Source organism: Pygoscelis adeliae, unplaced genomic scaffold, assembly GCF_000699105.1.
Source record: "Pygoscelis adeliae isolate BGI_AS28 unplaced genomic scaffold, ASM69910v1 Scaffold27, whole genome shotgun sequence".
NCBI classification, from domain to species: Eukaryota; Metazoa; Chordata; class Aves; order Sphenisciformes; family Spheniscidae; genus Pygoscelis; species Pygoscelis adeliae.
In genome coordinates, this window is record NW_008825410.1 from 2,104,974 (window position 1) to 2,118,905 (window position 13,932).

The 13,932-nt window shown below is 36.7% G+C and overlaps 1 protein-coding gene across 1 annotated transcript in view; it reads right to left on the bottom strand.

The window, feature by feature from the left end:
* CCDC132 (coiled-coil domain containing 132) overlaps positions 1 to 13,932 on the bottom strand; it is a 95,135-nt gene that overhangs the window by 65,926 nt on the left and 15,277 nt on the right. The window contains exons 5-11 of the mRNA XM_009330581.1: positions 12,967 to 13,020; positions 9,528 to 9,598; positions 8,976 to 9,093; positions 8,854 to 8,889; positions 6,230 to 6,312; positions 2,663 to 2,705; positions 1 to 55 (exon numbers count right to left, since the gene is read on the bottom strand). The exon at positions 1 to 55 is cut by the window's left edge and continues 44 nt beyond it. Coding sequence (XP_009328856.1) covers positions 1 to 55; positions 2,663 to 2,705; positions 6,230 to 6,312; positions 8,854 to 8,889; positions 8,976 to 9,093; positions 9,528 to 9,598; positions 12,967 to 13,020 — 460 coding nt within the window. The remainder of the gene's footprint in view (positions 56 to 2,662; positions 2,706 to 6,229; positions 6,313 to 8,853; positions 8,890 to 8,975; positions 9,094 to 9,527; positions 9,599 to 12,966; positions 13,021 to 13,932) is intronic.

The window sequence follows — 13,932 nt, forward strand, 5'->3', positions numbered from 1 at the left end:
AATGACTGATATCAAAGTTTTTGCATATTTTGGAGAGCGCTACATCCAATTGTTCCTATATAAATGAAGGAAAAAATGTGTTAAACACTTAATAAAAACAGGCCAAGTAATACAATACTTAAACAATAGCAAGTGCAAAAAAGATGCTTATTTAAACAATCTAATAATTATGCTTGTACAATAGCCAAGACTGTACATCACTGGACTATGTTGAGGTGCTCAAATGTTACTTCTTGCAGCCTGAAGTACTTCAGTCTGAAACTCCTGTCAGCCAAACAGTTCCACCATTTCGAAGAACAAGCACAGTAAGAAGTGCCACCAACTTCTGAAGTCAAATTCAAAGTGACGTTTACTTTGAGAAGGTCTAGCACCACAATATGGGAGAGCTGGGAATTCCAGCTTGGTCTACTCCCACTCCTAAGAACAACCTAGACCTGGGGAAAAAAATGAAAATGCTCCACAAGTGTTTCAGCTCAAGCAATTCAATTATTAACTTCTTAACCCTCTGACAGCCATCTATTAAATGGAATTAATACTATCTGACTTAAAAGTTCATTGTGAAATAAGTCTTTTATGGAGTATTATACCAGCAGAATGATCAGTACCATAGGAGAAGAAAAGAGAGCACGTGCACACACACACACAATTACTAGTTCCACCATCAGAGCTGTGTCTGAGCATACTGAACAGCTTTGCAATAAATGAAGTTCATCTATTATGTGCACTGAATGAAAAAAAAACTATAGGATCATACACTTAATGACTAACTAATAAGGCTTCCAAGAATTTGACCATGTAGCTTAATAACATAATTCTCACTTAGATGCTGCAATATATGCAGAGATACACAGCCTAACTGTAGTTATTTTCAATCAACAATGCAAGAAAAGAAAACAGGAATCAATAACATATGATAACATACACAGCTAGCAGATATTTTCTCTCCTTGCTAGTCACTAAAGCCATTTCAATTCTTACTATTTAAGGATCTTGCAATGTAGTCTTGCTCTTGCAAATAGAAACCACAGGAGATGTTTGTTTAGTCCCTATGTACTTACTCCACTGGAAAATTTTCATGAATTACTTCATTATCCACAAAATATTTATGGATTTTAATCCTAGAGATTTGGTGGGTGTTTTTTGTTGCTGTTGGGTTTGGGGGTGTGTGTTTTATTTTGTTGGTTTTTTAAGCAGATCAGTATTTTCTTTAAGCACAAAAAAGGAAACTAGAATACAACCAAATACTGCATTTTTTCCTAAGCAAAATGGTAAACAGACAAGTAACCAAAAGATTCAGAACTTCTTAAAGGGTTACTCAGCAATTTGAATTTCAGCCATATACTGATTTAAAAAAACTTTTTTCCTTCTCTTATTTCATGCAGAACAGCTGTGCAAAGAGAGAAACGGGGATATCAAATGGCCCATGAACAGAGCTCTTAAGCAGAGAGCACATTAATATTTTCAGCTACATTTTTCAATGGTTCCTTCCACTAAAGCCACCTTGCATTTTATTTGTAACATAGTATAAAAGTACGGTCAATGTTAAAACTTAAATTACAAGAAGAAGAAAAAAAAAAAAGACAAGGTTAATGACGGGCCTATGTGAGAGTGAGAAGAAAACAGTCATTTCATTAGCTTTTTTGAACCAGCCATGCTCTGAATAGAGCACATACCAGTGAAAGTGTAAAAGAACAAAGAAAAGCTTTGCAAGAAAGCAAAAGTACAGAGGCATAAATGAAGGAAATCTAACAAAGTTCTGATTGTACAGGGAATTAAATAACGAGGTATGATAATACATGCGCTAATCTGACTTTCTAAAGAGCACATGACCAGAGGTGTAAGAGAGCTGCTGGGACAACGAATTCAGTTTCCTGCTATGCTTACATGCGTAGGCATTACAAGCACTACATATACATTATACATATCTACATTACTAGACTTCTTAGAAGAAGCTTGCCAAGTTCCAGCTCAAAATTACCTAGTAACAGAGTTAAAAGAATTCCTATCGTTCATGAATTTTTTTTTTGCCACCAACTTCCAGCAAGACACTTACCATTTGATATTCATTTGCTTTTGCAATACTATCTACCAACTTAAATTAACCTTCTGTCTTAGTCGCATCTTTCCCAGCTATTCAAGTCTTAATTCCTATGGCTTAGCACCAACCTTATCCAGCAGTTTCCAGTTTGCTGACCTCTAAAATTCCCAGTGAAACTGTGATCTCTTGTGTAGCTTATACAAACCTGCTAATTTTGTACATTAATACTGTAATACTAATGCTGCTAATTTTCTTTTCACAATTATTTAGGAGTAGACTAAAGAATTCACAGCAGTTCATGGACTGAAAACCACTGTGCAGGTGGTTCATACAGGGAGCATATCTTTGCTCCCGTACTTCAAATGTTCTGTGCCTATTTTATTTGACTGCTTTACCACTTGAAGTGGGCACAAATAGTGAGCTACCTCATAAGTTTGATAACATTATTATAGAGCATTTGAGTCAACTGCAGCACAAAAGGCTACATAAATAGCAATGACTATAGCATTCCAAAGACGGTATTTGAAAGAAATGTGCACGTTCTGCAATTGCTAATAACATTGCATTAGAAAGCTCTAGTACCTAGAGGTTAAACACTAACGTATACAATATATTAATTCTTACCTCTATTTGTTCCAAGGTGTCTTGCAGTTTTGAATTCAACTCACTATTAATGAAAGAAAAAAAATGTTTAAAATCAAACTACTGATCATATTAACATTTCACACCATTTCTTGTTTCCAAACAACACATTAGCCTGCTACCAAGCCACAATATAGTAATTTATCATAAATCATTAACCTGCTGTTACCGTGTCAGACGAGCATCACCACACTACCGTTACTACTGAAAGGCACTTACTGCAGGCATTTGCAGTATTCCTAGCATTTCAGATTAAAATATCTGTTGCAGCAGCACATTATCCTAGGTTTACAATGCAACAAGAGCAAGATCCTTGTTCTGTGTACAGAATCGCTCCTTCTTTCCATCTTTAGAACTAGGTACAGCATAGACCATCACCCCCTGTATATAAACATATAGTTGGTTTACATGTTGAAATTAACTGGTCTAAAACATAGAAGCTGCTGACATCAGCAAAAAATTATGCAACGCATCACTCCTGTGACAGTGCTGTCCTCCCATTCAAGTGAGGGCTCAAGCACCAATTTTAAATACACACGTTCATAGTTTATTTATTCAACCAAGCTATGATATATGGAGGTGTTTGCAAGAGTACAGCCTACATTTATGCTGAATAATTTAGGAAAAGAGGGTGTGATCACAAAATTTCATAAAAAAAGTAACTTTGATCAAGTATTGAAGTGAAAATGTAGAAATGCAGTGTCTAGCTAAATCTGTATGTATTTTCTAAGCCAGAATTATAAAGGTAGTGCTTGGACATAATGGCTACATGATTATTATGAAAGCCCATTTACCATAATTGAGAATTTAATTCAAAGCATTCATTTCATTCATAAAAAACATGTTAGAAGTCTTTTTTTTTTTGCATCCCCACCCATACAAACCTAAATTAGCACATTTTTAGGAGGCACGTTGCTGCAATGTAACAGAAGTAACATTTCGACCCAAATGCAATAGACAGTCATCCTATTATCTGACACTACATTTTCCTACAGGTTTTTCAAGGGAGTCTACTCACATCAGAACTGATCAACAAGCAGAAAGCAAAAGACTTTGATTTATATTTTTAAACAAAAATTAATCACATAATGCAAGCATTCCCTAGGAAGAAGACAATGGAGAACAAAAATAACAGACATCCAGCCCATTATTTCAAAGGAGGATGAGCAGCCACTCTTAAAACCAAAGCAGTCTTAGCAGGGAAGCTGAAGTGCTTGCCTCTTCAGATTATGTATACACCAACATAAAAAAAAATTATATGCTTCATAGAAAGGTTTAAATCCCCTGCTCTTTAAGAGCTACACCCAATTCCTACCACCATCTAGCAAGAAAAATATGAAGAATGATTGTATAAAGGCAGGCACTGATTCTTGTCACGTGCACAGCGGACAATCAAAGGGATACTGTGAAAATCTCATGGTAAGGTACAGAGGTGATGCCTCATATAAGCACGTTACAGATGCTAGCTCATGTCTGTTTTCTTGAGTAGCTGTTTTTTACCGCAGTCCTAAAGAGAAACGCAAAAGATCTATTTATTCATTTAGCCCAATCCCCTGCTAGTGAGACTTTATTCCATACAATACATATTCTCTCAGACTTCTGAAAGTAAAACAGTGCAGAGAGACTGAAATGTATGCACTGGGGCTGGGATTTACAGCTAAAATGTCCTTCTGCTCTCACAACGCAAACAAAAAGAAGTTCAAAAAACTCTCAGAATAAAGTAGCAGTGCTGATTTTTTCTGTCGTCATCCTTTCTTTCAAGAAACTGTCTTCTTGGATGCAAGGATATCCTTTTGAGTGCAACAATGAAGTAAATCCTCACAGCTCTTTGCCACGTATCTTGTCAGTATGCTATCAGATTTAAAATAGTATGACTTCTGCAGTTAAATACTCCAAATGGCAAAAACATGAACTGTTAGTTTAAGTTCCAAATTTTGCTATACTAGACATAGTCCAGTAGAGATAAACTTTGAAGCTGCAATAAAAGCTTGAAGTGATTCAACATTAAACAGAAACTTTCATATTATTTACACAAAACAGAACTTAATTCAAAGAAACTGCGTAATTTAACCTAAATCTCAAAAGAACAAGGTTTTCCAGATGAGCACTGTAAGATTCTAAGAAACCAAGCTGCCTTTTCAAGCTGGATAAATGTTGCTAATTTCTCCAAAAGAAAAAAATGCAGGAGATATGCAGAATAAATCAGATTAATGTTTGGACCCACAGAGCATCTGAAAGAGCAATAAATACTCAGGAGAGCTTACTGAACAGTATAAATGAGACACAGGTATGGAAGACTGCAGGACCCATCTTTCTACAGAAGGTAGAGTCAAGCAGAGCAAAAGTTGTTCAGGAGTCATCTTCCTTCTCAACAACTGAATTGTCAAGGACTAAGGGAAATCGCAGTCATTTTTCCTCATTCAAATAAATAAACAATAGTTTTCATTCACTACTATATAAGGAAGGGATTCAAAATTTTAATATATGTAGGCAAATGTTGGCTGTACAGTCAATTTATATCCACACAAAAGTTTTATCAAACTAAAAAGAAAGCAAAAAGCAGCTTTGAAATCTGACTTCAGAGTAGAGAGGGGCTTATCTCCAGGTACAATTTCTAACTTCATACACTTCTTCGGTGCATCTTCAGATCCTGAAACAACTATACCTCAAAAAGCAGATCCTAAACTGAAATCGAGGATTATGGGTAATTACTCTGAAGTTGCAACAAAGCATACATTTAGAGGACAGAGGGAGGCAAAGCATGTGTTTTCATAGATTTTGGTCCTTCTAAGTCAGAGAGCATTCTGACAGGAGATCAAACAATGTCAGAATTTTACTCACAAATCTAAAATTCTAATTAAAAATAACACAAAAAGAAAATCTAATTAATCTAATGATGATCTTAGAGGATGAAACATCAAATTTCATTTCATTTTACTCCTTTATTGTCACATCTATTATGTCTTTGAACTTAATGTTTACCCAATTCTTTTTTTTTTCTTTCTAAAAAGCAATGGAAACATCAAGTCTTCGTAAGCTAGGAACTGCAGATATTTAAATTAGTTCTGGTTCTGAAAGCAATTTCTCCATGACAGCATGAAGCTCTGCACTTGCTAATTTCATTGCCAAGAAACAGAGTAAGTTACCCTCCAAAGCCATCTTGCTGTAGGTAAATTAATTCCAGAATATAAACTTGCTTATTAAAAAATTAGGTCAGGTATCTCTAGGCTGCAGTTTGTAGCACAGTTATAATTCAGTCTTAGTTGAAACTTTACCTGCCAACATACTACAACAGTTACAAAACAATGACATAGTCCAAACATAGACTGTATAGTGTTATGATTGTGAAGACTGGTTAGCAGTGGTACAGGGAGGGGGGGAAACTACTGAGGATGCTTATGCTTTTATAAATGCCTCAATTATACTTTTCTAAGCAGAAAATTAAATGTCAGTCAAAGCTGCTGTAGAGAATGAGAATTAACGATCACCGTTTTATACCATTTACAAGTAAATCATACAGAAGCTGAAATCTGCACAATGTCACCTTACCTTATACAACTGTAGTGTTTGAAAGTGCTGGCAGCTTTCTGGCATTCCAAGCACAGCTGAATAGCTCCTGGATAGTCCTCTTCCTTAGGATAAAATACAATGGAAAGCTAATTTGGCTTTTGAAGCAAACACCGCAACACCCATTTTTGCTTGCACGCTTATGTATAAACATTAAGAACAAAATATTTTGCCTCTTCCATTATACAGTAAAGTTAAAGGAAATGAGAGAGGGTCTATTGCAGAACTTAACGTGCAAGCAGTTTAGAATTAGAAACAGACACGTTAGCAGCAGCTGAAAACACTATGTATAACTATTATGCAAATGACTTGCTGTTTTGTTTACTTATGCATTCATACAAAACATAAAAGAAAGTTTTTACTACAAACCAACTAACATTTTCCCAGTTAACTTTCAAACCTTTGTTAATACAGTATGATCTATTCATGAGCAAGGAAAGAAGTTCAGGCACTGGCAGGCTGCTGCCATAGTTTACAAAACCTAAAAAGAGACAAGGGAGGCACTCCAACATTATGTCCAAATAAACACTATTTAATGTGACACATTCTATAGCCGATTAGAAATGAATTTAAAGACATCTGGCTCACACAAAGGCCCAGGACGAAGAAAACATACTTCAGAAAAAAGGATATGGAAATATTGTCCTAATTTATAAGAAGAATATCCAACAGGTAAACAGATCAATCAAGAAGTACATAAAGATGCCAGGACAAAACCAAAACTAAAAAATACACACAAAAATGTAAAACCCCAGGACCTTGCCAACAGAACATGGGCAGTACCTTGGGTATAACTACTATTTTTGTGTTCTATTAGATATGAGGCCAGAAAGGCTCTTGGAGGAAGGAAAACCCTCTTTGATAGCTAAGAGCTTCCCTTTTTTGTCCTAATGACATCCATTATATTACGTGCTTCAGAGAGCTCAAATGCAAAGCTGTTACTGGAATTTCAAAGTCATTGACTGAAGAGTAAAAATGCAAGGGCAATTTATATTTGGCGATTATCATAAAGGAGTTTCTGAAATGAAATTGGTTTTAACAGCAGCATTCTAATGCAGATCAAGTTTAGCTAAAAACTCAAAAAACTCCACATACATTATCCATTAGATGAAAACAGAACAGTGCATTGGTCTAAAATGATTGCTGCATTCACAGCTCTTTGCATCTTTCTCCATTGGAAACCTGGTACTTGCTCCATTAAGTCTAACAGAGCTCAAATAAGAAAGCCTGCTTGCATAACATATATTACTAATATATTCCAGATGCAGCTCACCCCTCTAAGTTATTATAGCTTCGTGTCTGATCTTTTTTTTAATTGGGAACCCTATCTAAATGTTCCTCTGTGAATGGCTACTAATAGCTCTCACGAATGTTCCAAGCTACTAACTTCTTCTTGGAGTAAAGACAGTAAATTGGCCAGTATCTGGGATACCTTATTGGGAGCAGACACTGAGCACAGCTCTAAAACTGCACCTAGCCAGAAAGGGCCGTTCCAGCCCTTAACGTTTAAAAATCACTGGCAAATTGTGGTAATCAGACTTTGGGGTCTGTGTGTGGATGCAACACCCACACCTCTGTCTCAAGACAACTCCTACCAGTATACAGTGAAGAGCTGATTTCCTGTGCAACAAAATACAGCACAGAAATGAAAAGCTAATCATTGTACAGGGCTTACTGAGCAGAAGGCAATGTTTATGCAGCCTGTAAATTAATGCATTCTTGCTTGGTAAAGAATAAGAAGGTGTGCTGAGACAAGGTGTATTACCCAAGATGAAATTAAACTCAAAGAATCTTAAGAGTTATAATTATTAAGACTCAATTTCCAAATTTAGTAACTAGGGATTATCATAATGAAGTTCCATCCAGTATTAGCTGTAAATATTTGGCAAATTAGCAAGTCAAAATTGTTACACTACATGATTAAAAAATAGTTGTCAATAAAATCCTGAAGCTGCCTTTCATACAATTTAATCACCTTAAGACAAGATCTTATTTTTGCTCTGTGCAGTATCTACTGCATTTTTAGGCAGTATATATACTGCATCAGTAGAATTTTCAGTGTCATGGCCTGCATGCTGCAATGTTTTCTACAACTGACTATTAAAAGGCCAACCCAATGAATAAGGAGAGAAGCTACTACACTTACAAATAAAATACTAAGTAGGGAGCTCATATATAAATTTGTACCGTAATATACCAGTAGAAGTACTTTATCCAGATCCAGCATATCAACAATCAGCTAAATCTCACCTTCTTTTTTCTTCCAAATATCAAGCTAAGGCCAGAAAAGAAGTATAAGTTGAGGGTACGGAGGGGAGCGAAGACTCCACAGCACTCTCACTGAACTAACTCAAGCCTCAGTGCTCAGATCTAAAGGCAGGATTGAGTATTTGACAGAAAACACTTCCCCACCGACACAGGGGCTATCTAATTTGACATGAAGTATTTCTCACAACATTAAAAAAAAAGAATAAAAATATAATTTCACCACACGCACACACCCATAGCCTGTTTGCAAGAGGAAGGAAAGAAGGGACAAAATTGAGATGACTGACAAAAGTAGACTTAGAATAGCTTCAAATTATAACAGTCTGGCAGGGACTTACCTCCAACATCTCACTCAAACGCACATCAGTTCTTTGCTAAAAATAAAATAAAAAAAAAAAGTTATAACTACACAGAAATGAAGAATAATATTTTGCCATTGAACAAAAACAACTGTACATACCAATGTTTTTATTGTTCTCAGAGACTTTAGCAATCCAATAAGCAACTGTCGTTTCCTTTGATTTGCAAGAAGCCCCAAGCTAGTTTGTGTGAAGCCTTCCTTTGCTATATTCAGGTGTCTGCAAAAGTTAAAAATGAACATGACCTTCAACGATGTGTAAAAAAAAAAAACAAACTTATTTCTAATAATTTCTAACACATCCATCAAAATATTTGCTAGAAAATAAGATTATCAGCATTGTTAGGGAAACCCAGAAATTGACACGATACCAACAGACTACTAAGAAGATATGTTTTCCCTTCTGCAGAACTTGTCTGTGGATCAATGGTGTATCTCAAAAGGTTCCTGTTAAAGAGAACTCCCAATTGAAAAAGTGAGAGCTGCAAGAGACAAATCAGCTGGTATTTGTTTCAGTATCTTTAACTACTATTGCTAATTTTCTTCAGCACATAAATAGGAAATATCATCAGCAAGCAAACTTCCTGGGTTTACAACTTTCTTCTTAAATACTTTTTCCCCCTTTCAATCTCTGCCATTATTTAAGCAAGATACCTTCTTCCATTTGTGCAAATAACAGCTGCTAACTGAAGGCCACTCTGCAATGATGTAACACGTTCAAGTTCCTACAGAGAGACAACAGGTTAAATAAATATACAAGTTAAAGTTGCATACTTCACACCAGTGAAGACTAGTGATTAGTAGGTTTCTCTTGAGATGTTATAATGACTCTGTAGAGTTACTTTATATATTATTAGTTTCATTTTATACATGCTAAGCACTGGAATGTAACAATATAAATTATTTTTTAACATACAATTCTCTTTTGAAGAAAGATACTTGAAATCCATTTGCACTGCAGTAGGACCCTCCACATTTATATATACCATACATTTAGCCTAAGAATCTCTATGCCATTAATGCACCACAGTAGAATGATCAAAGCTTCAGGGACAGAAGCACAGGGTTTAATTTGCATTAATATACCAGAGAGCAGCAAAACAAAACAAAACAAAACAAATCATGTTTCACACAGCATTTTCTTGTTTAGAAGCACTTCTGTTCTAGCAATTTAATAGATGTCACTTCATAATGAACATTAATGGTATCCTGTTGAATTTCAGCTGAAAACTCTCCAGCCCAGGTGACATGAATTTAGCTTGATATTGACTTAGTGAAGTGCTTAGTATAATCTCAACTCCTCTTAAAAAAAAAAAAAATATATATATACACCTATTAGGATTTCTTTTGTTAGGAACAGCACTGCAGAAAAATGAACGCTCTCCCCACGCTAAAGAAAAAAAAAATATTTTTTTTTTAAATACTACTCATCATTTCAAAATGTATCAAGTGCTTTCCATGGGGAGAAGGGAGACTTTCACCTTGAAAACTAATCTAATTCTAAAGATATGACAAGCAAAAACAAAAGTTTAATTCAGTTTAAGATCAGTTCCTGGTCAGTCTCCAAAGATACAAGTAATTCTGACAAATCACTGAGCTGCATCTGAACCAAAAACAGTTCCTCCTTTATGGACTGTTGCTTCCAACATTGCTTTTGGAAAAATGACAGCTTAGTTGCTGATATGCATAATATCTTAAGAAACCAAATTCAAAGATTACTTTCCTCAGTACCTACTTCTCACTAAAAACATACTTTGCAAATGGCAGAGCTATTCAAAAGGCCATTGTTCCCTTTTTCATGAGAAAACGCATACAATAAGGAGCAACTCCATTCTAGTCTTGCCTCTTGCAAAGATTCTGTAAAATCTCTCCTTTGAACGTGACTGGATGGAGAGGCGCGGGAAGAAAGTGCAGCCTTTCTGGAAAGTCCCCAGAGAGGGAGTCTTCCATCCAGCATTTAGGGCTGAATACATTTTTTCTCTTCTCAAAGACAATCCTCCACCCATCGCTTGTTCCTAAAGCATGCCTTTCCTTCTAAGGAGAAGGGAAAACTACAAATCCCTTGCCTTACGTCTGTGCCATGCCTCTCAGCCCATAGCAGTGCCTGTTAGACCAGTACTTCACACTAGGAATGGGGTGCAAACCGTGACTTCCCCACACTTTCCTTTGCACAGTGGAAACAATGTGTCCAGGAGACAGTCAACTGCATTTTTGCTTCTTCTAATGACCTGTTACTGTAATTGGACACTGAACTGGAGCTGCCATTACAGAGTACCCACAGCACATCAGGGTGGTGCATTTCATGAGCCAGGGGGAAAGTGAGTCTTACAATGCCCACCAGAAATCTCTGAGAAGAAAGACTACTGACAAGAATAACTGTGCAAGCCTGTGCCCATGTGTAACACTGAAGGATTATTGACTTAATCAGGCAAATATGCATTTGAGAAATGTTTTTAAAAGATTCTTACTGGCACAGTAGATTTTTAACTGTCCCTTTGAAACATCTGAAAGAACTTCTTGGTATAAAACACGTGCACCTCACTAAGATGCTGCTGGATAAGAATATTAACATTACACAGCAAAATGCAATAAGCACATTCTCCACAGTACTATTGTGCACTGAGAGGGGGTTTTCAAAGTGAAGCTGCTGGATTCAGAAAAAGCAGGACTCACTCAACACATCAATTCTGAACACGCACAACAGCGAAACTGTACCAGAAGGATTTGATACCATACAATTACCCTTTCTGCCCCCCTCTACACCATCTTATGAAGACTCGACCACTGTAGCACCTACCCAGCCTCCTTATGCGATAGCCTCCCACCTGATTCCTTTAACTAAAACTGAAATAATATCACCCTTAAAGCTTTTTTCTTCCACCAGCTATTGTAGGAGATGATGCAAGCAATGCTCACCCCCCCATTTTTCTTTACACAGCAGCACTCCTCCTTCTACCCAGCAAAATGCCAGAGCAGATGGGACACTCGCAAGGTCACTAAGGCTGGATGTGTGGGCCATGAGTGCGAACGAGCAGAAGAGGAAGTTGTGCCCTCTGGATGAAAGAGGAAGATAGCTCCAGCTCCATGATATCTTCCGTGGGTTAACACCCAGGGGGTACAAGCCCTAGCCTGCAGCAACACTGTATCAGCTGAGAAGCAGGAGGCAAGGAAGGGAGGGAGGTAATAGGAAGAAGGTTAACAAAGAAGGAGATGAGAGGAGAAAGGAGAGGAGGAGGAGAAAAAAAAAAGAGGAGACACCTCTGCCACTAAATGCAGCCATCATTGCCCTCCCACACTCTCTCCAGCTTCTTGACCAAAATCAGAATTGCCATAATCACTGGTATGACAATGCTTACGCAAGGAGCTGTACACACACAGAATTATCCGTCGCAGGATAATTCTCAGACTACTTTGACAAAAATCCCAAGTTTTCACTTTGCAGAATTGTCACTGTTGTTTCCTGGAAAGATCAGATAAAATCAGGCAGACCTGACCAAATGTATAGGGGCATTATTAAAAATAAATGGGTGGAAAAAACTCCACCTTCTCTTCAGAGAATCATTATGACAGCTGTTCCAATTATGTTTTGGGAGCAAGGAGAGAAGCCGTGCCAATATTCTACTGCAAGCAGCTAAAGCAGTTTTGCTTTGTTTTGCTCTCAGAGATGCTTTATTCTCACGACTGCCTGAGATTAGTGGCAGGTTTCTGGTTAGGTGCTCTTAAGAAAAGTCATTGCTGTTTTCTCTTACGGACAAAGATCTGAAACCACTCCTAAACACAGGCACTAAAGAAGCTCCTGTTCAAGTCCATTACAGGTATTAGTGAAGCCTGTGAATTCATGTTTTCAGAAAGCCTTCTTAAAATGGTCATATGCCAAAGCCTCTATCATCCTAAGGGCCTCTGGCTCAATACGCCCTTGGTTTTTTCCCCTCTACCCATACAGGTTTAGCATATATAGACAGCTAGTTCCAACCAGGCACTAGCATCTCTACTAACAAATTACTAGATTTAGTCCCCAGTGAAACAAGTGCAGCATTATAACAGCACAATATGGAGTGGTTTACTATTAAAAAGTGACTGTTAGTTGTCTTACCTGAACATATGCAGGCTGTTTTTCAAGAATCAAGTCTGCAACTTTCTTAGATACCTTAAAAAAAAGAGTATTAAATGTGATACATAGCAATCTCAATTAAGTAGGCCATCCCTATACTAAAGTCCTACAACAAGTTTGTGATTCTGTATCATTTAGTTCTGTAGTTTTCAAATTTATTAATAAATACACCACAACAAGGTAAAAAATCCTAAAACTGACAATCAGCTTTCCTTAGGAGCAAGATAAAAAAAATGTTTACAGTTCCATCTAGGAATTAGTGGGCATTTTTAAATTTATCCCTTGCCTCTCTGCTTGTTAAGGAACACACTAGAATAGAAAATAGAAATAGTATGGGACACTGCAAGTGTTTACATTCTGCTTATGCTACTGCTAGAGTACAAATTTAAGTTAACCATCTACCACAGAGATCTAAGAAAGCTGTAAGGACACCTACCTTTCAGCCTGATATTGTATTAAATAAAATCCATGTCAAAATGAATATTCACTCTGTGCACATAATACCCTTTAGCACACAGAACATGCATATTTTAAAATTTTCTCCATTGTTCTGAACTAACAGTAAGTGGAATGCTACTGAGAGCTGCTGTCTGTACTGAATTTAAAAATGGACATTGCTACCTTGATCAGCCTTTTGTGCGCAAACACAGAAGCTTAAAAAAAAAAAATCCAACACTAACAGTCATATAGACACAAACTTGAGAATAGTATGTTTTGGTTTGTTTTGTTTTTCAGCAGGGACTACAAATATTTAAGAAGAAACAGTTTCAAACACGACAAAGAAATTATTGGTATTGCTCTATATTCTTCTTGGGGAACAAAACTCCCAGAAATGAAGATAAAATAAAACCAGCTATGACAGTCAGCCAGCCCACAATGCACTACTGGGAAAGAGAGATGAGGACGTTTTTATATATTTGACTGCTTAGTCAAACATAGCACGAAGTT